This window comes from Rattus norvegicus, chromosome 7 (genome assembly GCF_036323735.1).
Source record: "Rattus norvegicus strain BN/NHsdMcwi chromosome 7, GRCr8, whole genome shotgun sequence".
NCBI classification, from domain to species: domain Eukaryota; kingdom Metazoa; phylum Chordata; class Mammalia; order Rodentia; family Muridae; genus Rattus; species Rattus norvegicus.
In genome coordinates this window covers 115516009-115540542 of record NC_086025.1, presented here as the reverse complement: position 1 = coordinate 115540542, position 24534 = coordinate 115516009, and the positions used below count along the sequence as shown (strand labels likewise).

The window sequence follows — 24534 nt, the reverse complement described above, 5'->3', positions numbered from 1 at the left end:
AGACATCTGAGCATTCTGGGGTAGAGAACTCAAGAAGGGCCTGATCCCGATGACATTAGTTACAAAGGCACAGCCTAGGTTGGTCCCAAGTTGGCCTTCCTATCACATGGGGCTGCTTCCTTCAACACTTTTTTAAATTAAAAAAAAAATTATTTTTGGGGTTGGGGATTTAGCTTAGTGGTAGAGCGCTTGCTTAGCAAGCTCAAGGCCCTGGGTTCCGTCCTCAGCTCCGGAAAAAAAAAAAAAATTTATTCTTGGACTGGAGAGAAGGCTCAGCTATTAAAAATATACTTTATTTGTATGAATGGTTTTCCTTCATAGATACAAGTATGTGTACCATATATGTGCCCAGTGCCCAAGGTCAGAAAAGGGCATCAGATCCCCCAGAACTGGAGTTAGGGATGGTTGTGAGCTACCATATGGGAACAGATCAGAACCCAGGTCCTCTGCAGGAACAAGTGCTCTTAACTACTGGCCTTTTCTCTGTCCTCTCATCACTTTTATAGTTCTCTGGCTCTGCCTCAAATTATAAAAATTCTAGGGCTCAGTTGTTAAAGGTTAATTAACTCACAATCAAAACATCAAAATTCCCAATGATGGCCAGATGGCTGTCTCAGAAAATGGAGGTCGACAAATGCTGATGGCAGAGCACAAAGAAATTACCCCACAGTCACAGCTGTAGCTACGGCTACCCTGCTTGACCCACCCTTTTAGCCCCCGCACCTCTTCTAAGAAAGACAGGTTGAGTGGGCATGCTAGCACACTCCACTAATCCCAGAACTCGGGAGGCAAAGGCAGGCAGATCTCTTGAGTTCGAGGCCAGCCTGGTCTACATGGTGAGTTCCAGGACAACCAACGCTACACAGTAAAACCCTGTCTCAGAGAGAGAATAAGAGAGAGAGAAAGGGAGACCTGTACACAGGTCTCTAAAGAATTTCTCTAGAAAGGCATTGTCCTTGCAAAAGAGTGACTACAGCCTCTCTCAAAGACGGAGGGGACAGGGAGAGCCCCTAGTCCCATAAGCACTAAGGCAGGTTCAACAGATGACAGGGTAGATCCCATCTTTTTCATGGGCCAAGTCACAAACTCTAGTGTTGTCATCTCATATAAACCTCCCGGGAATCAGCTGGGTCACACAGCTGGGAAGGGACAGGCCTTGGGAATGCAGCCTACATTTTCTGGGCCAGCTGTGTATCTCTTGTGCCTAGCAGACAAGACAAAGCACTGCTAACAGGAAAACTCCAGCACTCCTCCCAACTACTTCTTACCCCTCTACTTTTCCTGGATGACTGTTGGGAAGCAGTCTGTTCTAGAACCTTCCATGAAGCCTCCCCAATACCTGGCTTCCCTTTGCTAGTCAGGTCAGGGAAAAACTCGGAAGACATGGTTTAGAGCTTGTCAGAGAATTCAGACACCATCAGATTTATTTTACCAATGAAGGCACAGCACAGGGAAGAGAAATAGCAGGCCAGGCCAATCAGGCCAAGACTCAGGTCTTGACTGAGCACTGTTAGCAACACCTGCACTTGAGGTGGAGGTAGGGCTGGGGTGTCTCCGCTCCTTTAAGCCATACACTTTGGCTTGGCAACATCAAAGAGGTGGAGCTGTAATTTCAATAGAGCCAAGACAGCCACCTGCTTTGAAACTTAGAGACACCAGGCTGCCTTCTGAGGGTCTAACTCCTTCCACAGCGTCCTGCTCTGTGGCCATAGGGCTCTGCTTGACCCTGAGCTAGGAAGTCCACTGTCTGATCAACTCAGCTACAGTAGACCCATCACAAAGCACAGCCTTCCCCTGCAACCTGTCCCCTACAGCCTCTCGCCGCAGTATCTTTAGCAGCAGAGAGAACAAGTGGATTGTCCCTGAACCAGCTCAGTGACTGTCTCCAGTTATCTGAGAATGGAGATCATGTTCTTTTAAGGTCTCCTTGAAATAAACACTCTCCCAGGGTACGCCTGAGTCCCCTCTCCAAACTGTCCCGTCAGGAAGGGCAGCAGTGAGTGAGTGAGACCAAACCTAGCTCTTGCTTCTCTGCACTGCAGAGGCCAGGGACTTCCCCTCTTTTTTTTTTTTTTTTTTTTTTGGTTCTTTTTTTTGGAGCTGGGGACCAAACCCAGGGCCTTGCGCTTCCTAGGCAAGCGCTCTACCACTGAGCTAAATCCCCAACCCAAGGACTTCCCCTCTTGATGAGGTAGAAATGTACTCCATGCTGGTCCCAACATCTCCAGAAGTGTCTGCTGCCCTAATAGTTCTCTCACCAGCCTTGGGGAGGCCAGTGGATTTGCTAGCTTTTAGTATTGCTCTGCAAAGAGCTGGACCCCTGACAGGCAGGCAGCCCAGTGACATAGGCTGGCTGCAAGCACAGCGCCTTCACTTATAACTCAGAGCCTGGTTCTGCTGCTTCCTTACGAAGAGCAGCATCTGGCCTGCAGCCTGCCCTCACCAATGGGATCCAAGCCAGGAGTTTCTTCAGCCAGCCTCCTCCAGCAGCTTCCCTGCATGATCCTGTCTGTGGAACAGTGTCCTCTCAAGGCATCCCTAGTGTGCTGTAAGATCCTGGAAGCTCTGTCTTTTTGACCAGGGCTCAAACCTGGCTTCTGAGGATGCAGCAAATGTAGGCCTCCCTCCCATCTGGAAGTTGCTGGTGCTCATCGAGGTGCCTGACGGTGCCACACCACGGCCACATCACAGCCTTTTTTCACTGGTCACTTGCTGATCCTTCAGGCCCCAGGCTGGTCCAGGGCTACAACTCAGACTGGGATCTTGAAATTCTTGGGCCTTTCCGGATCTCTTTCCGCTTCTCCTCCTTCTTCCGGCGTTTTTCTTCTTCCCTCAAAGCCTTCTGGAAAGGGTCAGTGCTAGGAATAAACTGAGATGAGCAGAGTAATTAGATTTAGCCTAGGGGTAGCAAAGGGTTTCCTCCAAGCTAAATCATGGAATGTAAGACAAGAAGATTCTTAGAGAAGGCCCTGCCCTCAGGAAGCCCCAGACAAGAAATCAGATGAAAGGGCTCAGGAAGCCACTGACTGGACCATGAGATAATCAGGAGCTTGACAAGCAATGAGATAGGAGATTCCAGGAATGGCAGACAGGTGCCAGCCAAGGCATGAACTGGAAAACAAATACATTCTTTCAGAAAGAGGAAGCAGTGTGACTCTTGGAGCAGTGTGGTTCTTGGAATCCTTGTCAGACACACCCTCAGGAGGGAGGCAAGCTAGGAGTCCTAGACAGCAGGTGCTGCCCTAGTGAACAAGGAACAGTCACCAGGAGAGGGTGGGTCAGAAGTCACACTGGCAGAGCATGATCGAGAAGTGAGAGACTGGGATGCTGGCAAGCAGAGATAGACAGAGGACATGGGGCAACTCCAGCCTCAACCCCAGGTCCTCACGTTTCTTCAACTACCCTTTGCAGAAGTCTCACAATCCTCAGCTCCTGTTGGTCTCTACAGCCAAGAAACTATCATAGCTGCATCTGTGTTTATTTGTCTCTATGACTGATGAGACCCCTGGCCATACTCCTGCAGGCCTTTGCTCAAGCTGTGGCCTAAGCCCAGAATCCTCCTTCCAGCCCTGTCTGTGGCATTGCATTTACTCTGCCACCACTGCCCTGGAGACCTACCTCTTCTATGGCCGCCTCCTCAGTGGCATCTGCCCTCTCACTAGTGCCCTCTTTACAACTTTGTACTAATTTATTCTTGGGCTCCTCCTTCGTGGTCACCTACTTTACACCTGACACCTACAACAGTGTTTCAGGAAGATGGAATGTTGGTATTGGGTGCTGTGTTCCACTATAGCCCAAGCACAGAATCCCGCGTGGGTCTCAACAGCAGTCAGTGGACATTTTTGACAAAAATCAACAAATGGGCTCTTTAGAATATATAAAACACAAAGAATTCAAATCTCAGGTGTGAAATATGTCCTTTTATATATCCTTAGGACAAAATTGACAAATGTGTGACCAAGGTAAAAGCAAACTAAGAGTGCCACCTTGTGGCATAACCTACTTGCCGAGTGAGTAGTCCATGTCTGCGGGAGAAGGGGGAAGTCCCCGAGTGGTCCAGAGACGGAAATGACTATTCAGGTCAAGCTGGTGGAATGCCCAACTAAATAGAACGAACCAGACATCCACTCACCCCCCAGATTCTATCACTCTTATCTCAAGAAGAAAAGAATCTTCAGCAGGGTGATGGTGGCACAGGCCTTTAGTTCCAGCATTTGGGAGGCAGAGGCAGGTAGATCTGAGTTCAAGGTCAACCTGGTCTACAAAGCAGGTTTCAGGACAGTCAGGGATGCACAGAGAAACCCTGTCTCCAAAAACCAACCAACCAAACAAACAATAAATCAATAATAAAAGAGTGAGAGAGACTCTTCGGGTGCTGCTGAAGTAGAGAGGTCCACGCTGAATACAAAACAGTGGGCAGTGGGCTGGAGAGGTGGCTCAGCAGTTAGAGCACTGACTGCTCTTCCAGAGGTCCCAAGTTCAATTCCCAGCAACCACATGGTGGCTCACAACCATCTGTAATGGAGTCTACTGTGTCTGAAGACAGCTACAGTGTGCTCATATACATAAAATAAATAAATAAACCTTTTAAAATGGGCAGGCTGGAAGCCATTTGTATATTATGTGGGAAGCCCAGGGAAATTGTGTTGCTTTGATGGCCACATCTAAGAGCATATTCTGATAACATTACACTTCTGACTCAATCTTCTGTGAACAGAGGCATGTGTGACCACAGGGTGAGAAAAACCCACTTACAGAAACTAAGCATCTTCTTGGTGCCCCCTTGTGGCGAGAATGACCTCTGCAAGGCCCTGGGCCTCTGCACTGACTGGGTCCCACTTGGATCGAGGTCTTGCCCAGGGATACTTCTCAGAGTTATGATTACAGCAAGCAGCCTTGAGGTGTGTACCATTTGGAAGCAGGAACCACTACTGATGGGGAAAACTATACCCTTGCTGCACTGGCTCAACAGGAACCTCAGAGATTCTGCTAGATATGAACAGTTAGGCATAGTCCCACCATAATCCTGTGGTTCCACTAGGATAAAAACTAAGGTGTTGAACAGAAATTAGTTAGCAGTGCAGTGGTAGCCGTGCGTGGTGGTGGGATATGGTGGTAGTTTTGGAACTTTAGAGGTAAATGCAAGAGGATAAGGAGTTGAGGCTAGCCTGGGCTACATGAGACCCTGTCTCAAAACAAACAAGGAAACAATAATGAAACCCAGGGAAAGAATTGCAGGCCTGGGTGCTGTCTTTTAAAAGCCCTGTGTCTAAAGTTGGGTCTTGCCTGGCAGCTGCAAACCACAGTCTTAATCAGGACGCGTGGCTCATTGTCCTCCACTGTCTGTGACATCGATATGGTCTGTGGTAAGTCTCCTTCCAGCAGCTTGGAGTTTGGGGACTCGTTAGATACAGGGCACTCATGTAACTGGCTCCCAGAAAAGAGAGTTGACGAAGGAAGCCCCCGTCACGACTGGTTGCTGAGGGAATTAAATACATCTTCCATGACCACGGGGAGAGGATGCTGAAAGCTAGTTCCCCTGGATTTTGTCCCAGGTGTCAAATTCCAGGGCTCAATGGATATTCCTATTCAACCTTCCAAACGGCTGGGATTACATGTGTGTGTGTGTGTGTGTGTGTGTGTGTGTGTGTGTGTGTGTGTGTGTGTGTGTGTGTGTGTCTGTCTGTCTGCCTCCCTGCCTGCCTGCCTGCCTGTCACCACAATCAGTTCTATAACCATGTAAAAATGTCTGTCTGTCTGTCTGTCTGTCTGCCTGCCTGCCTGCCTGTCACCACAATCAGTTCTATAACCATGTAAAAATGTCTGTCTGTCTGTCTGCCTGTCTGCCTGCCTGCCTGCCTGTCACCACAATCAGTTCTATAACCATGTAAAAATGTCTGTCTGTCTGTCTGCCTGTCTGCCTGCCTGCCTGCCTGTCACCACAATCAGTTCTATAACCATGTAAAAATGTCTGTCTGTCTGTCTGTCTGTCTGCCTGCCTGCCTGCCTGCCTGTCACCACAATCAGTTCTATAACCATGTAAAAATGTCTGTCTGTCTGTCTGTCTGTCTGCGTGCCTGCCTGCCTGCCTGTCACCACAATCAGTTCTATAACCATGTAAAAATGTCTGTCTGTCTGTCTGTCTGTCTGCCTGCCTGCCTGCCTGTCACCACAATCAGTTCTATAACCATGTAAAAATGTCTGTCTGTCTGTCTGTCTGTCTGCCTGCCTGCCTGCCTGCCTGTCACCACAATCAGTTCTATAACCATGTAAAAATGTCTGTCTGTCTGTCTGTCTGTCTGCCTGCCTGCCTGCCTGCCTGTCACCACAATCAGTTCTATAACCATGTAAAAATGTCTGTCTGTCTGTCTGCCTGCCTGCCTGCCTGCCTGTCACCACAATCAGTTCTATAACCATGTAAAAATGTCTGTCTGTCTGTCTGTCTGCCTGCCTGCCTGCCTGTCACCACAATCAGTTCTATAACCATGTAAAAATGTCTGTCTGTCTGTCTGTCTGTCTGTCTGTCTGCCTGCCTGTCACCACAATCAGTTCTATAACATGTAAAAATTCCATGTTCCGCTCTCATCTGAACCTTCTGAAACAAAGTCTAGGTGAACAGGGGAAGTAACTAGAGAACAGTTACATTATAGGTATCAGGAGGGGACACATGAATAATTCAACAAGAACACAAGCACCTGGGGATGCCCTAAGACTCTAGAAGACTCAGAGAAGAATCCAGTGGCAGGTACCACTAACCATCACTGGGCATGCAATTCTCATCCACGTGACGGGAAAACTCACATAGAGTATAATGAACTACTGTCCTGTGTTCCACACCATCAGAGGTAGCTAGTCCTCAGAGTGCTGGGCAAGGATGGCCTAATCTTGTTTTATTCTCGCAGATAAACTATCTTTTATTCTTAATGTCTGAGCAGCCTTGAATTATACCACACAAGGCAACAGAAGCTAAGATTCTGCACTTAAATATCCCCAGGACTTGGCCAAATAATGTATTGACAACTTAAAAGCATACAGCGGGAGAGAGAGGCCCCAGGGACGTTGGCCCACGCTGAATGACTGCTGCTCTGCTTTTGCTTCCTATAACTATTAACAAATACATTTAGTAAAACTGGCAGATGAAATCTAAATCTTAGGTGGGTGCACATTAATTTTTAGACGATGTTCTAATGGCTTGAATGAGACATCTTAGTCCCAAGATCTAAGCAACATCTGTTTGAGTTGGGGACCCTGAAGAACATGCTAACTGAAGTCAGTCCTGCAGGCTGGCCTCATCCTCATCCTCAGAACGAGCGTGTGGCAGCTGGAACCCAGCACTTGGAAGGAAGGCTAAGGCAGAGTTTAAGGTCTACCTCAGTTACAGTGTGAGACTATCTCAAAACTCAAATCAATAAACCAAAAACAACGCATATGACTGTACCTCAGTGACATGAGACAAACTGAATGGACTCGGTCACTGCCTCGGTCAGACTGCCCGGCAGGAGGCAATGCCCCAGCAATCTATGTGCTTACTGAGTACCTAGTGATCAATCTGGTCAATCCTCTTGTTTGACTGACTTTATTTTTGGTTTGTTTTAAGGCAGTTTTAGTCCAGGCTAGCCTCAAATTCACTACATAGACAGGTGGCCTCTTGGTCCAGCCTCATGATTGCTGGGGTTATAGGTAAGTACAACCACATCTCATTTCTAGCAACTCTTTATCCAGACCACTTTTTCAGGATTATGTTTGCAGAGACTAATCTTGGAAGGATAAGGTATCTATCTTTTTCTTGGCAAAGCACAGATCTGTTTAATTCACTATGAAGATGGCAAATTTCCTAAGCACAGTGGTCTGTAGGTATAATGCAAGCCTACTGCATGCCCCACATCTGCCTGGCCCTTCCATGTAAAGACCTGAAGAACAAGGGGACCCAAGGCCACAAGGCTAACAGTCTGGCTACTGCTTCCGCTGTACTGGAAACCTGGCATCCAGACAACGCAGGTAGACCCTCAAGCCTGTCAGACTCAGTCTCACCCACAGGAGGAGCCTTTCCTTCCTGTCCTCCTGGGTCTGCCCTGCTCCCTCTGATCCCTTCCCCCTGTGTCACCATCTGTCTTCTCAAGCTGCAGCTGTTAGCCCCCAGAGCCAAGTTTAGAACTCTAGATTAAAGGCACATGTAGGCGTGAGAACAGAAGCCCCAAGTGTACCAGCACCAGACGCTCAGAGCAGGGAAGAACATGACCTGGCCTCAGCTGGTCACTCTGACACTTACAACCTGGGGTACATATGAGGGATCCCCAATCTCCACCAGACCCCAGCTGTGGTGCTCATTCAGAGAGGAACTGTGACTTACCCAAACCATCAGTTACTTGAGTACATTGAGTACATCGGATACATTGGGTTGTCTGGTTCCAAGCCCACACAGCATACCCTAGGCCTTAGTCCCACAGAACCACCTCCCATGCCCATCAGACACCGACAGTCACAGGCCCCAGCAGCTCACCTCGGTCCGGTCTATTGTAAATGGGTTCTGGAAGTCAGAATCCTTCTCAGTGATCCCCAGCTCCTGGGCCATCTGTGGATGAAAAAGCTGGTCATCCTCTTCTGCCTCCTGCCCCTGATTACGAGAGAGCCATTCCACTATACAGGATCTTAAGCCTCAGAGCCTGGGCAAATGTGGGCCGGAAACAATCCCTAGGGACCTCCGAAAGTCAGCACAGAACCCTTTGGAATTAGGCCTCTATGACACAAAGTGCCCTGACACTTACAGAGCACATTAAGTAGCTAGGATAACTGACAGGGTCAACCACATCCAGAGCTGAGGCTCCCAGCTCACCACCCGACAGGGATCCCAGCCCTCTTACTAGTCCTTACCAGGCTGAGGACGGGTGAGTGGGGCCCCTGGTCAAAGACACCTGTCTGATTGCAGAAGCTGATGCCCCAGCGAATAAGCAGGTTCCAGTTGGAATTATGGTCAAAGTAGTGGTGTACAATCTTCGGGAAGCGCAGCACCACATCACCAAAGAAGGCTGTGTTCTCCACCACATGGGAGAAAGCTGGCAAGAGGGATGCAGTGAGCTGTCAGGGTGCTTGTTCTCCTCTCGTCCACCTCAGACCTCCTCCACCCACCAATCAGACAAGGGCACGGCAGCCACCGATCACAGACTGCTCACTGCATATGCGCGATGCACTAGGGACTGCTTTACAGGAAGAGATGGCTGCCGTTGCTTAGGGGCTTGTTTGTTGGTGGAATTTTATTTTTCAACTTGATATATCGGGAGTCATCTGGGAAGGGAGCCTCAATCAGAGAAGCTCATCCACACGCTGGTCTGTGGACAGAGCCATTTTCTTGACGGATGACTAATGTGGGAGGAATGACTACTGTGGAGTGGGCCATCCTGGGCTTACACAAGAGAGCAGGTGGGGTGGGCCATCCTGGGCTTATACAAGAGAGCAGGCTGAGCAAAACATGCAGAGAAGCCAGCAAGCAGCACTCCTCCACAGTCTCAGTGTGGCTGCTGCATTGGCCTCCCTCGGTATTCACTAAGCAACAACAAAAGACAAGACAAAACAAACAACACAGAGACCTTTCCTTCCCAGGCTGCTTTTGGTCCAAGTGCTTCACCACAGCAACAGGAAGCAAACAGAGCATAGCAGCTAACCAGTGAGTGCCAGACTTAGCCTGCACACCTGAGGTATGTGTTTAACCTCAAACTTGAGAGCTTAGAAGACATCTTCTGAACTCAGGCACTACTGCCTTGGTCAGTACAAAGCCAGGGGTCAGGAGTTGGAGGTCATCCTTATCTACAGAGTTATGGAGCCAGCCAGGGCTACATAAAACCCTAGGTATTCCCATGTTTGAAAAAAGACTAATTTACTTTGAGAATCAGAAATGGGCATTGTTTTGTAGAGTCCGACTACCCAGGCTTGGAGCTAAGTGTCCAGAGCTGTGCCTTAGTATTAACTGTACAAGGTCAGCTCTGTCAGGACAGCTAGTGAAAGGGTCAGAGTTATAGTGTTTTTGTTTAAAACATTCTTTCTGGTCGGGTAATGGTGGCACACACCTTTAATGCCAGTATTCAGGAGCCAGCAGCTGGTGGATTTCTGAGTTCGAGGGTAGCTTGGTATGCGTGTGTGTTTGTGCAAGCATGCACACACACGTGTAGGTGTGTATGTGTGTGTGTGTGTGTATTTCCATTTAATTGTATTTCTTTTTGATTGACAGAGAGTCTCATGCAGCCTAAGTGGGACTGATACCTATTATAAAACCAAGGATTACCTTGAACTCCTGACCCTGCCTCTACCTCCCAAGTGTTGGGATTACAGGTGCATGGCAGCATAACTAGCTTTACTTTTCTGTTAAGCACTTGCAGTAGTATCTTTATGTGGCCTAAAGCTCAGTATGTGTCTCGGGTTGGCCTCGGGTTCATGATCTTTTTTCTAACAGCTAGGATTATAGGTATTCCCCAACTCCTGGTTATTTGGAAATTGTCTGGACATATTTACTACAATATCTGCTCTTTCACCCTGCTCCCTCTAACACCATAATCTTATGCCAGTATATCTAACCAGGAAGGTAACAGCAATGCATTAGCTTACCCACAGCCATTCGGCATTTGAATTGTATCAGTTTTCCCTTCTCTAATGAGGTCAACTGGTCAGTCTGCACTGGGGTTAGACTTCACTCTAGTGATAAGTCCCGTAGACCTAGGTAAGGATGAAGAGTCGCCATATCTTCACCTTCTCTACTCCTGAAGCAGAGCAGACCCAAAAGCCCAGGGAGGTCAGGGGTCCCTCCTGGTCCAGGCAAGCAGAAGCCAAAGATCTGTCACGTTGGCATGTGGCCCATGGTTCCCTGGACTTCAGAACAATCCTGATGCTCAGAGAACTCAAGAATCAGTTTGGGGCTGGAGAGGTGGCTCAGCGGTTAAGAGCTCTGACTGCTCTTCCAGTGGTCCTGAGTTCAATTCCCAACAACCACATGGTGGCTCACAACCATCTGTAATGGGATCTGATGCCCTCTTCTTGTGTGTCTGAAGACAGCTACAGTGTACTCACATACATAAAATAAATAAACAGATCATTTAAAAAAAACTCAGTTTGGTTGAGAGAAGAGCCAAGGCAGACAATGTGTTCTCCTCCATCTGACATGAGGGATGGCACCTGAAAGGCGTCACTAGTCACGCATAAGCTGCTCCCTCTGCTCCCTCCTCTCAGTGACCCTAAGAACTATTATTGCTAAACTGTGATTGGTTAGGTCGGGCCTTCAATTCCAGGATTTGGAAGCAGAAGCAGGGAGATCTCGATGCATGAGGCCACCCCGGTCTACACTTCAAGTTCTGGGGCAGCCAAGGTTACACAGTGAGAAAAAACAAAACTGTGATCCATTAGTAGGCGTGAAGAGGCACTACCACCAAGGAGGAGCTCTTATAGGACAGGCCGGGGGTGGGGGTGGGGCTAGGAGACATGAAACAGCCCTTCACCTTACCTGTTTTCCTCGCCCTGTCTGAAAAGGGATTTAAGGAGTTTGGGATGTTACTAAAGTAGCAAAGAGTGCTGGTAACTACACTCTGACTCAGATACTTAATAGGTCCTGGTCATTTGCCTCCCAAAGAGTGACTGACAGGCTCTGTCCTGTCCCCTGTGGTAGTGGGCAGCGACTCTCCTCAGGTTCCCCTGTCCTAAGCCCGGGACGGCGTAAAGGAATACCTGCTAAGGACAGAGACTGGTTCTGAAGCCCAGAAAAGATTAGAGAACCACACTGGGCCCTTATCTATCCCAGGTCTATCACTCAAGTATCACACAAGGATATTTGCAGGGGACAGAGTGGTAAGAACAGAGAAGGAGCAGCTAGAGGATCCCAGGGGCGTAGGGAGTCAAGGGCAGGGTTGGGGAGACCATACCATCCTTCAGCTTCTCGTCCTGGGGGAGGGGCCCGTCTGGAAGCACATCGGCAGCAATGAGCACTGTCCGGGAGTCCTCCAGCACCTGAAGGAACCCCGTCTCGGCTGAGTGGCTTTGTGGAGCCCTTCACAACTTAGATCCAGCCCCAGTTACCCGAATCCCACTCCACTCTCCTACCTACGCTTCATGTCCTCGCTGAGCACCGTCCCCTTCAGAGGACCCTACGCCATGCTCCCACTGAACCCCTGTCCTGCTGTGAGCTGCCCTGCTTCCTGACACACCTTAAAGAGTCCCTTAAGCATGACATCGAGGATCTTGTACTGCTGGTGGATGTCGTTCAGCTGAGCCAGATTCTTCAGCGCCAACAGCTGCTCTCGACGCTTCACCTCAAACATCTTCTTGTCTGAGCAGCAGTAAGTTAAGGAGCAAAACCCAGTTCAATGGCCCTGACTCAGAGGGCCCACGCATTCCTAACCTGTGCCACTAAAGCTGTGGGTGGCCACAGCTGGGATGCCCTGGGAAGGACAAACTGCCTGTGAAGTACATGGGACCTGTAATGAACCATTTCTCTAGATCTCAAAGACTCTGCACACAGAAGAGAGACCAAGTCCAACACTCCAAACCAGGCAACTGCCCTTCTGTTTCCTGTCATCTCTCACACAATCATTCACTGTTCCAGAACCTCCAACAGTGTTTAAACTATAGCGTCAGCCACATGCCCCCACCATTCTCCTGGAAATTTCAGTTCTCAAGACCTTGCTCAGTAGGACCATAGCACAGTGCTGTCCCAAGACCTCCTGTATCCATCTGAGGCTCTGGTCACAGGAACAAGGTCATCTGTTTGGATGCTGTGGTGATTTAAATGAGACTAGCCCTCACAGGCTCGTATTTAAATGTTTAGTTCCCTGTTCACAAGAAAACAGGGCAGCTCACAGCAGGATGGGGCTTCAGAAGAGTTATGGAAGGATGAGTAGGGGTTCTCTAAAGGGGACAGTGTTCAGTGAGGGAGGGAGGGACAGGGTTAGGAGGTAAGGCCTAGTTAGAGGTATAACACTGGAGAAGGGCTTTGCGGGTTCAAAACCCATACCAGGCCCAGTCTCTCTCTGCCCCTCACCTAGAGATTGGGATGTAATCTCTCAACTACTGCTCCAGCACCAAGGCTGCCTGTCTGCTCCCATCCCAGCAGGATGACCAAGCACTAACCCTCTGAAACCATAAGCAAGCCCCTGACCAAATGCTTCCTTTTATAAGCTGCCTTGGTCATGGTTTCTTTCTCTTCACAGCAACAAAACAGTAACTGATACACAGACTTGGTGGCTCCATAGATCCCTTAAAACCCGGGACGGTCCTGTCTCATCTTTGGGTTGCCAAGGCATGGCTCAAAGGACCAGGCAAGATGAGCTGGTAATCCAAAGTTCTGGAGGGGCTGTGTGAGGACTTAGTCAGGTACTGCGCATGGACAGTCCTAAGCCTCTGCAGATCTGAGGGATGGAGAACAGGCTCAGGAGAAAACTGACATGCTCAGTCTGACTGGAGCTCGTTACCTCCTCCCTCCTACGCTTACCAACTTTGTCCACTCACCCCTGGGATCCCCCAAGGAGTTATGGATGCTGAGAGATCTCATTCACCAGCCCTTCTGGTTCTTTTTTTTTTTTTTTTTTTCGGAGCTGGGGACCGAACCCAGGGCCTTGCGCTTCCTAGGCAAGCGCTCTACCACTGAGCTAAATCCCCAACCCCTTCACCAGCCCTTCTAAGACAGCTAACTCACACCCCACCCAAGTCCGAGAGAGATACAAATTTTGAGGCTGGGGTCCAGAGTGCTCTTCAGGGTGCCTGTGACTTCTGTGCCAGGCAACAGCAGGACAAAGAAGACTGCCAAGGACTGAAGCAGGTCCATATCTGAGACTCTGGACCTAGAGGAACAACTCAAAGACAGGGAGTGAGTTTAGTGAAAACACACTTCCCCAGCCTCCGAATGCCAGGCATCCAGCTCTGGGAGGCCCCTGAAGATCTAGCCAGGGCTGCTGGCTAGCAGGCACACAGTACAGGCCTACAGGACTGCAGGAGAGGGGAAGGAAGAGACACTTTAGCAATGCTTACAACACTGGACAGGGATTGAGGCTAGAGCTCTAGGTCGGAGTCTTGACTACATCTGCCTTGTTCCTGGGCTAGCGCCCTGGTTCTCCGAGCTATAGCTTCCTTTGTGTAGCTTCCTATAAAACAGGCCATAGGAGGTCCCTTTCCTAATGCAGAGCTACAGGTCTGGACAATGTACTACATCTGGAGAAAGGGGCCGGGCAATAAAAATCTGTCAGTCAAGGAGTCTGGGACAGTGAAAATGTATGTAAGACTTGTGTGGTTTCCCTCCTTCTCCAACCTCCTCTGACATGAGAAAGAAGGGACACAGGATGGGAAGGGAAGCAGGGAAGACTTGGAGACTGCATCCATTCACTCGGGAACCACATGCAGCATCTGTTCCTATTCCAACAACAGCCTACCGTTATTGATCAATGTCCCACGCTCTTATAGAGCTGAGAACAAGGAGTAAGGAACTCCCTGAACTTGTACTTTGTCCCTTGAATGGGTGAGAGACAATCAACAAACATATAAGCATAAAAGGACGAGGCAGGGCAGAGGGGATGATTTGGTAGGTAAAGTTGGAACCCGAGTCTGACCCCCAGCACCATGTATAAACTGGGCACAGTGCGTGCTTGTGGTCCCAGAGCTGAGGAGCTGGAGACACAACTATCACTGGGGCTTGCCAGGCAACTAGCCTGCCTGAATCTAGAAGCTGCAGCTTCAGTGAAAGGCCCTGTCTCAACAAATAGGAATAGAATTAAGAAAGATACCCAGTATGGACCTCTGGCCTCCACATGCACACACTGAGGTATACACGCATGAACACACACACACAGTTGTTTTTGGATTTTTTTTTAAGGGTGAGAGGGATTTGGTCAAGTAAAACATTAAGTGGGGTCCAGGAGTAGTAGCTCGTGACTTTAATCCCACCACTTGGGAGGTTGAGCTGGAGAATTTCCTTAAGTCTGAAACTAATCTAGGTCTTGCCTAAAACTCCACAAGGAACAGGATGCAGTGGAAAATGACAGACAACGGAAGCCTCATACTCAGATGATACCCAGTTTTACTAATGTGGAAACTGAAAGACAAAAAAAAAAAAAAAATTGACTATTCAGTCTTACAGCTGTTCCGAGACTGAGCCAAAAGTCTTTCTCTCAGCTCAATGCGCTGTCTCTTGTCTCTAAATAAGCACAGGGCACCTTCTATCAACGCTGGCCACTCCCCCACCCAGAATTTGAGATGCTCAGAAAGAGACAGTTAAGAGAACCCCTGTCTCCACGAAGACGGGACAGCAGAAGTCTACAGAAAGACTCCAAGATCATCCAGGACCTTCTGCCTCACGTTCCAGAACCCAAGGGAACCTGAACCAGGCCACAGCAAAACCTTGGGAAACAGAAATTTACCAGACAACCTAGGATAAGATAACTCAAGCAGGACAAACGTGAGAAAGCAAAGTAGCGGACCGTGGCGGGACAGGTCTGGTTTTCTTTACTGTTTGTTACTCTACTCTTCGGTCTCTAAATCTCACTTCGGTCCCGAGCGTCCCCAGAACTCTTTCAGGCTCGGCAAGCGACTCCGAACTCGTCTTGTAGAGCCAGTGGTAGTGGCCGGGCAGCGGTCCGTTCCGCGCCTTGGGGCTTCGGAGGAGCTAGCGAGCCCTTCTAGGAGGTGTCCGAGTCCCGAAACCCGCACACAGTGCGGAGGGCTCCGCACTCCCCTCCCATGAAGCCTACAGTACCGTCCGGCTCCCCAGCCCTCACCTACCCAGGCTAGCGGTGTAAGAAGAGAGCAGCCCCTCGGCTTGCAGCCGGAAGCGCCCAACTCCGGCAAGGCACGGAACACTGGAGCAGCTGGCCTCAGTGCTAGGAGACCGACAAGTCGCTGTCCCACCCATTGCGCTGCTCCTGACCAATGAGACCGGGCCGCGACCGCCGCGCTCCGCTGACTTCACTTCCGGCTCCGCCCCTGCTGTGCTCCGGCGCCGGGAGCCGCAGCTGTTGGCAACCGCATGGTCCTGGGGAAGGCAGAGCTGGGCACGCTGGTGATCTCGGTTCTGGTAGAGTTGGAGGAAGTTAAGCTAGGGATGGGGCCTTTACCCTGCTTAAAGCGCGTCAGCAAACCCCGGCCGGAAACCCTGGCTGCCCGGCCCTTTGAACGTAGTGTCTGATTTCTCATCCGAGTCAAATCTTAAACACCAGTTCGCAAGATCCAAGGAACTAGCAGAATCCGTAGTGCGGAGCGCGGGCATCCCGTACTTGCCTATCCTGTCCACTGATTTCTTTCTTTTTTTTTTTTTTTCCGGAGCTGGGGACCGAACCCAGGGCCTTGAGCTTGCTAGGCAAGTGCTCTACCACTGAGCTAAATCCCCAACCCCTCTGTCCACTGATTTCTAAACCAGAGTTCTTCGTCTGTTTCTATCTCTTGCTCCGGGGTGGGGATTGAGGGTGTCAGGACAGCCGGATCCCGGGAAGACAGGTGGAGCGGCCAGTAAGCACAGAAAGCCCAGGCTGGGCTGATAAACACTAACAGGTGCGGGCAGAGTTGTCTGCCAGCAGCCAGCGACGGGTTAAATGACCATTGCCCACAAGAAGATAGAAAAGGGCTTTGAGAAGGCTGGCTTGAGCCAGGGGAACTGAAATGGGAGACAGACTGAGGGTTTGATTTTTTTTTTCCCCCTGAGATTTATACCTCTCCCCATGCCCAGTGGAGGTGAAGTACCTCTCAAAAGTCCAACCACAGGGCTTGGGGCCCTTGAGGTTGGGGCCTTCCCAGCTCAGGGGTTCTTCATGTCCTTTATGTATAACTTTAGCACTTTGCACAGGCTCCTTAAGAGCTGTCACTCTCCACTCTGTCTCTCCATCACGTACTGAAACAAGCCAGTGTCCGATGAGTGGCTGAAGAACAAGTGCGAGGAAGGTGAGTTCAGAGTGAAAGCCCACACAGGAACGATAATGTATTATTTTATTTCCTGATTCCATTTCCACGGTGGAGTAAAATAGCTCCAGAGGAAGGCGTGATCGTGTCGTTTGCCCCTTAACAATTGTGTCCTGAATCTGCAGGTCTCATTTTTTCTGCTGTTTCTGGGCCTTTATGTCTCAGTCTCTGATGTGAGACAGGGAAACAGACACACCTCCAAGGCAACTGACATGAAACATGAGAGGAGCATAAAAGAGAAATGGACCTGAAGGGGTGTGTGTGTGTGGGGGGGGGATATCATGGAACCCAGCAAGGGCAGGCATGGTCAGGTAAGAGTATGGGTGCTTCTGATATTGGTGGCACGGATTCCAAAATGGGCCAGCAGTTGCCATATAACAAAACTGACTGTCCCGTGAATAGCCAAGGGAGTAGCCAGTAGGGGTAAAGAATACCACACACACACACACACACACACACACACACACACACACACACACACACACACACACACACCAGCAAGCACTATAATGTGAATGAGCAAACCGTAACCTAGGGAACACTGAATACCAGGTCAGCCCGGGTTTTATTCTCAGCCTCCTAAGTGCTGGGATATATAGATATGTGCAGTCATGACTGGCCTCAAACCCAGGCTTTTTTAGGGACTTCCCAACTACCTTCCCTCCCTACTTGGACTGAGGAAAGCATACTGCTACAGACAGCCTCTATGGCCTTGGTGATGTTGCCCAGGTCGAAGCCCCTAGATGCAAGAAAGGATACAGCATGTCTTGAAAGACTGGCTGGGCTGGGAAGGTGCGGGAGCAAAGGCCCTCCAAGGAGGCTTGCAAGGTCTGGGTCATGTTGTTGTCATTTAGGAGACCGATGCGCTGTACCTGTAGGAGAAGGGACAGGAGAGTTATGCCCTTTCTAACTGTCCCCCCATTTCCCATACCCTTTTGACTTCTCAATGGCTTCAGTGGCCAGAGCTCCACCTTCTGCAGAGAAGATGGTCTTAAGGGCCTGGCTTCATACACAACCTCCCCTTCCCACTCACCTGCAGGAGGAAGCCATGCAGAGCCTGGAGTGTATCTTTTGAGAGAGTTGACAGGTCAGCCAAAGCTGCACCTTGCAAAATGAGAGCCACCTCTTCACGAGAGAGGATGCCACTGCTCCGGTACTGCACGAACTAGCCCAGGAATAAAAGCCCCAAATGACCACCCTTAGAGGGGTCGCCATTTTCTGTGGACTGCCAAAACCAGCCCTGAGCTGAAAACACTATTCTAAAGCCCAGAGTCCTGCTTTTAAGCTCTGCACTGGGGAGAGTGGGTGGGGTTGTCTCACAGGAGAAAAGGGCAGATAAGATAGACTGAATTCATGAGGGAGCTGGCCTTGGGGACCTCATCAGGCTCCCTCCTCCCCCAGCCTTGCACTGCAAACTCACCAGATGAACCGTGTGTGGTCCTTATAACTACTTCACCCACTGTGATACTGTCTCCTGCCTGTTAACCCTTTGAGCCTCAAGCTGAAACAGTCTCTACACTTTACACCAACCTCTGACTTTCACCCACTGTCACCCATGAGCTTGTTCTTGTGTTCTGTATTCAACGAGAATTATTTAAAAAAAACATTATGTGCCCAACACTATCAAGATACCAAATTTAACAATTCGTTTACTTGTCTTTTTAAGGGGCCTTAGGCAGATCAGACCCATCTGTCTGTCATATTACAACAGGCCCTGGTCATTCTTTCATGACAGAAGAGAAAAATGTGTCCTAAGGACAGATGCTACTATTCACAGGGAATCCCTGGGCAGGTCTCCTGCAGAGTGAGGGCTCTTTAACACCTTCATGGTTTGGATCACTTTAGCAACACCTGCTGACCTCTTACGGCCATAGAGCTATCCTTTCTGCACTTACCAAGGTCATAAGTCTCAGTATTTCAGGTCTGAGGAAGGCATTCTCTCCAGAATCCAAGAGGGTGAACAGCAAAAACCGATTCCAGGGCTGGGAGGCCACATGGAGTGCTGCAAGAAACACCAGTCCTCAGGTGTTAATGTGTACTCCAGAGGAGTTTTTTCCTATTGGCTTAAAAAAAAAAACCACCGGAGAGGCTGGGTTCATGAGTTTCTTGTCTGGACTTCAGACCACCCAGATGGACTCCCAGGGAAAGTCTATCACATGACTTCATGGAAGTGGGCAGCTAGAAGGCCTGTTCCACTTAAGAGCACTGTGACCAGCAGAGGACATTGGAACACTCTGACCCTCAGTGTCCACATCTGACAATGGACATGGCAGTGTCCTTTGCAGTGTTGTCAGATCACTGGGATGGTAAGATAACGGGCTCACTCCCTCTAGTCTTGATCACGGGAAAACAAGAGAATAGAGGTTTCTACCGACGTCTGGGCTCCTGGCGTGCAGGTAATCGAGCAAGGCTTCCAGACAGCCAATACAAGCTTGAGATAACAGAGGGTCTTTCTGGAAAAAACAAAACAGAATTAGGTTAGGATTTTGTTTTTCTGAGACAGGTAGTCCAGGCTGGCCTCAAAGTCTAGGGTCGTCATCATCATCATCATCTGCACACACACACACACACACACACACACAGACATTTAGTTTTAACGAAGAAAAAGTTGTTTTCCACTTATTTAGGTTTTGGTTTTTCTGATATGGAGTATAGTCCTGGAGATAATATTAAAAGCTTCTTAGATTCATCAGCCATGTACTGATCACAACGCTTATATTAAGTAACATGTTTTGTGAAGCATATATTTTTATTTTTCTCGAAGCAGGTATTATATACCTGGCTGATGGAGGTTCGACTGTGTGGATCAGGCTGGCCCCAAACTGTGGCAACCCTCCTGCCTCGGGTTCCCAAGTGCTAAGATTAGGGCTGGAGATATAGCTCAGTGGTAAAGTGCTTGCCTAGCATATACAGAGGCAAGACATTCAGAGAGGTCAGTGAGCCCCAAGCATATGCACTAGGTTCAACCCTCAGTATTAAAAAACAAACAAGGGCTGGAGAGATGGCTCAGTGGCTAAGAGCACCGACTGCTCTTCCAGAGGTCCTGAGTTCAAATCCCAGCAACCACATGGTGGCTCACAACCATCTGTAATGGGATCTGATGCTCTTTTCTGGTGTGTCTGAAGACAGCTACAGTGTACTTACATATAATAAATAAATCTTAAAAAAAAAAAGAAATACTGATATGGGTGGATCTCAAAAATATTAAGCTAAATGAAAGAAACTGGAAATAAGTCCAAATGTTATGTAATTATGCGAAATTCTAGAAAAGATAGTTGTAGGGCATGTGGGACCTTGTTGCCAGACAGCATAAGAAATGGTAGAGCTGAAAGAGCAGGACTGGGGTTGGGGATTTAGCTCAGTGGTAGAGCGCTTGCCTAGGAAGCGCAAGGCCCTGGGTTCAGTCCCCAGCTCCGAAAAAAAGAACCAAAAAAAAAAAGAAAGAGCAGGACTGAGTAAGGCAGGAGCAAGCAGAGCCATTTCCTGCCTGCCTCTACTTGCACTGGAACATGCAACCATGATACCCACTGAGGACCATGGGCTGGGGCATGTAGCAAATACACCTGGGCTGGAAAAATGGCTCAGCGGTTAAGAGCTCTGACTGCTCTTCCAGAGGTCCTGAGTTCAAATCCCAGCAACCACATGGTGGCTCATAATCATCTGTAATGGGATCCGATGCCTCTTCTAGTGCGTCTGAGGACAGCTACAGTGTACTCACATAAATCTAAAAAAAAACCCTACCTGTAGTTCTTCTCCATGCTAATGAGGTGTCTAGATAGGCCTGAGCCTTCAGCCAATGAGCTTTCCTTCCCCGGTATTCCTTCCCGCAAAAAGGTATTTATTTAATCCCGGTTCACCCCAAATAGTGTATGCATTGATATTCGGGGGTTGTTGCTGTGTTCAGCACAAAGACCTAAGTTTAACGGACAAAGTTCACATAAAAAGCTAGTGTGGGAGTGTACTCTTACAAGCTCAAGGACAGGAGGTAGAGACAGGCAGCTCCTTGGGGCTCACCGACTAGCTAATCTAACCCACTCAGTGAGTACCAGGCCAGTGGGAGACCCTGTCTCAAAAACCAAAATGGAGTGCAAGGCGTGGTAGTACACATCTTTAGTCCCAGCGCTGGAGGCAAAGGCAGAGAGGCAGAGGCAGGTGGATCTCTGAGTTCCAAGCCAGCCTGGTCTACAGGGTAAGTTCCAGGACAGCCTGGTCTACAGGGTGAGTTCCAGGACAGCCTGGTCTACAGGGTGAGTCCCAGGACAGCCAGGGATACATAGAGAAACCCTGTCTTGAAAAAAACAAAACAAAACTTGGAGGTGGATATCACCTGAGGACATGGGGTGGTCTTCTGCTTCCACACACGCAAATGTGGGCACACAGGGTTAGGGCTCCTACACACAGTCTCTCTCACATACATATTCACACTGTGGGCATTCAAACACACACACACACACACACACACACACACCCCAGAGACAGAGAGGGGGAAGAATCTGATGATTTTGTCTAATCTGATTTTTTGAGTCCGGGTCTCACTATTTAGTCTTGGCTGTCCTGAAAGTCACTGTGTAGACCAAGCTGACCTTGAACTCAGAGATCTGCCTGCGTGACTCTACGTCCCAAGTGCTGGCTCAGTCCTGATTTCTGCACTGGAGACAAGAGGCTCTTCAGAAATCCTCAGGAGCAGCGGTTTCCAACCTTCCTCATGCTGCACCCCTTTAATAAAGTTCCTCATGCTGTGAGGACCCCCGACCACAACCTTATTTCATTGCTACTTCATAACTACAATTTTGCTGTTAGGAACTGTAATGCAAATGTTTGCATGCAGTCCCTCAGAAGGGTCTCAACCCACAGGTTGAGAACCAGTGCCTTAGACCTTCAGCATCAGATTGGGCCTGCTGAGGTATCCAGCTTCATACACTGAGCACCGACTGATTCCAGCCTCTCCAGTATGGAGACAGGCACAGTTGTAATCTAACAGACTCCCTTTACGGTATATTCATTCCGTCTGTTCTGTCCCTCTAGAGATCTCCAGCACAGTGATGGTGAACTCCTGGTCTCCTGCCGCCACCCCGCAAAGGCGGGGATTTCAGCCTCGTGACACAAAGGCTGCTCTGACAGAAGCACTAGTCTCCTGAGAGGAAGCCCTCCCTTCTGTTGTCCTGAGAACAGGAGTTCCCACTGCCGGGGTCCAATCAGCAACAGCCTTACCTGTACCAGGAGGTTCTGGAGCCCAATCAACAGGGATAGCACTTGTGATGTTCCCAGTGGAGCTAGGACATCATCTTCAGGAGCTGACAGTGGTTGACCCCCTGAGGGTACCCAGGCCACAAAGGCAGAGGAAAAGCTTTGTTGCAAGGCCGTCCGCAGGAATCGTAGGATGGCAGCTGGAAACACAAGATTCCTGACACTAAGATCGTCCTCCTTCCCCATCTTCTACCCACACAGAAGCGATGCTGATAAGCAGTTATGGCCTTGAGGGGGTAGGGGTGGGGGTTGGGGGGTAGCTGGTCCTATCTCAGAATCCAGGGAAAGGCTTTTCTCTCCTACTGGGAAGTCCATACGGTACCTGACAGCAATGCCGACTTTTTTGGAAAGCTGAGAGCCTTCAATACTTGGTTCAGTTCCACAGATAATGTCTGATGGACCTGGTGGAGAAGTGGAAAGGGCTCCATCTAATCAGTGTTCTGGGAGCGTGGGCACCTTGGCCCACTTCCCACTGCACCTGTTACATGAAGTCAGGGAGGTGACACAGAGCCCTCAGAGCCATACTGTCCTGCTTGAGGAGGGCAAGCAAGCCTGTACCCAGAGACCTGAGTCCTCTCTGAAGCTCAGCCTCACTGGGCTCAGTCTCTGGCTCTCCTCACCTAACTCAGAAGACCACAAGTCCCACAGGCCAAATCCAAATCTTCGCTCTAGCCAAGTGTGGTGCCTCATGCCTATCACCCCCTTGAGAGAGGAGGATTGTTAGTCTGAGACCAGCCTGAATTACTTAACGAATTGCTATATAACTAAGTAAAGAATGCTGGCTAGGGCTGGAGAGATGGCTCAGTGGTTAAGAGCACTGACTGCTCTTCCGAAGGTCCTGAGTTCAAATCCCAGCAACCACATGGTGGCTTATAACCATCTGTAATAAGATCTGATGCCCTCTTCTGGTGTGTCTGAACAGCTATAGTGTAATATAAATATAATAAATAAATCTTTAAAAAAAAAAAAAAGAATGCTGGCTAGTCAGGCAGTGGTGGCACACGCCTTTAGTCCCAGTGCTTGGAAGGCAGAGGCAGGTAGATCTCTGTGAGTTAGAGGCCAGTCTAGTCTACAAAGCGAGTTCCAGGACAATGAGGCTTACACAAAGAAACCCTGCCTCAAAAAATGAAAGAAAGAGGGCTGGAGAGATGGCTCAGTGGTTAAGAGCCCCGACTGCTCTTCCAAGAGGTCCTGAATTCAAATCCCAGCAACCACATGGTGGCTCACAGCCATCTGTAATGGAATCTGATGCCCTCTTCTGGTGTGTCTGAAGACAGCGACAGTGTACTTATATATAATAAATAAATAGATCTTGAAGGAAGGAAAAGAAAAAAAAAGGAAGATGAATGGACGGATAGATGAATGGATGGATAGATGGATGAATGGATAGATGGATGAATGGATAGATGAATGGATGGATAGATGGATGCTGGCTCTGCTACCTGTCAGCTGAGTCTTGAATAAGTCACTGGATCTCTCTCCACCTGCCTAGCTTTCATCCATGAAACAAAAGGGGTGCTTCTTACTTTCACTTCCTCTGGAGTTATTTTGGAGCCTGGTTTAGGAGCATTGTAAGTACATGCCTGGAGTCCACACTGAAGAGCTGGCAGGGGTGAGGGGCAGGTGCAAAGCCAGTCTGTTCTGCTCACCTCTACCAAGATCTGTCAGGGGCAGGAACTATTACCGTCTTGCTCATAGTCTAGTATAAAGAAGTCCTTTGAGCATCCTAGACTGAATTGTAGCATCGGAGATGGGCAGGTCCTCAGCTGGGCAGATGCTGGCCACCAGGCACAGCCAAGAAGGAAGAAAGGTGAAGCAAGCTTCTACCAGCCTCGTCACCATGGACATGTGAGTGGCCCACGCTCCTCTCAGAGAAAAACAGGGAAGGTTTCTGTTCCAAATCAAGCATGGAACTGTCACCCTAACTATAAATCACATTTGGGAAGTAGGGGCAGAAGGATGAGGATTTAAAGGCCAGAATCGGCTCCTTAGCAAATCAGAGGCTGTCTGGGCCACATGACAGCCTGTCTCAGTAAAAATGAGAAAGGAAGAGACAGGCATGGTCAGACATGCCTGTGACCTACCATTCCAGTGGCAGAGGCATGCAGAACTGTGAAGCAACCCAGTCTAATCTACACAGAAAGCTCCAGGGCTGCAAGAGGAACCCTGTCTCAATAAATAAATAAAAAACAGAACTCAACCCTAGGCAGCACCCGGCAGGGTCTTCCACACCACATAACTGCCATAGTTTGTCACCAACATAAGTGCCAGAACCAATTTCCCTCCTACCTAACGGACTGTGTGGTCATTGCTGGCAGGGCTGACACTTTGTGAGTGCCGTGGAAGCTCGGGGACGGTTTCTGTCCCTGAGCA

The 24534-nt window shown here is 49.2% G+C and overlaps 2 protein-coding genes and 1 long non-coding RNA gene across 5 annotated transcripts in view; 1 reads left to right on the top strand and 2 right to left on the bottom strand.

The window, feature by feature from the left end:
• Positions 1–1387: 1387 nt before the first annotated feature.
• On the bottom strand, positions 1388–14006 carry Ccdc134 (coiled-coil domain containing 134). 2 transcript variants are annotated; one of them, NM_001024355.1, is made up of 6 exons: positions 13696–14006; positions 12183–12304; positions 11901–11985; positions 8872–9053; positions 8501–8572; positions 2062–2869 (listed from the first exon to the last, which is right to left on the bottom strand). In NM_001024355.1, the coding sequence occupies exons 1-6, from the start codon at positions 13796–13798 to the stop codon at positions 2744–2746; spliced, it is 690 nt and encodes a 229-aa protein (NP_001019526.1). In that variant the 5' UTR covers positions 13799–14006; the 3' UTR covers positions 2062–2743. The 2 variants fall into 2 exon arrangements, with proteins under 2 accessions (XP_038935693.1, NP_001019526.1); XM_039079765.2 differs by lacking the exons at positions 11901–11985; positions 12183–12304; positions 13696–14006 and adding an exon at positions 10597–10705 and having other exon boundaries at positions 1388–2869.
• LOC134479947 (uncharacterized) lies at positions 9049–23132 on the top strand. Its single transcript, XR_010053897.1, has 3 exons — positions 9049–9417; positions 9455–16896; positions 21940–23132. It is a non-coding gene; the product is annotated as an uncharacterized LOC134479947 (long non-coding RNA).
• Positions 16925–24534, bottom strand: part of Mei1 (meiotic double-stranded break formation protein 1) — a 53363-nt gene continuing 45753 nt past the window's right edge. Inside the window, exons 25-31 of one of the 2 annotated variants that reach the window (NM_001130555.1) lie at positions 22484–22562; positions 22126–22301; positions 19286–19367; positions 18810–18916; positions 17948–18079; positions 17674–17786; positions 16927–17121 (exon numbers count right to left, since the gene is read on the bottom strand). In NM_001130555.1, the coding sequence (NP_001124027.1) occupies positions 17076–17121; positions 17674–17786; positions 17948–18079; positions 18810–18916; positions 19286–19367; positions 22126–22301; positions 22484–22562 (735 nt within the window). In that variant the 3' untranslated portion in view covers positions 16927–17075. Of the gene's footprint in view, positions 17787–17947; positions 18080–18809; positions 18917–19285; positions 19368–22125; positions 22302–22483; positions 22563–24534 lie in introns of both variants that reach the window. The other variant, XM_063263619.1, reaches the window with a different exon arrangement.

Excerpts from the sequence above, each read along its gene's own strand:
- Ccdc134 (NM_001024355.1), bottom strand. The coding sequence starts at position 13,798 with ATGGACCTGCTTCAGTCCTTGGCAGTCTTCTTTGTCCTGCTGTTGCCT. Across the intron at positions 8,573-8,871 it reads ACTCACCCGTCCTCAGCCTG|ATGGCCCAGGAGCTGGGGAT; the intron begins GTAAGGACTAGT and ends TTTCATCCACAG. Across the intron at positions 2,870-8,500 it reads TTACAATAGACCGGACCGAG|TTTATTCCTAGCACTGACCC; the intron begins GTGAGCTGCTGG and ends TGCTCATCTCAG.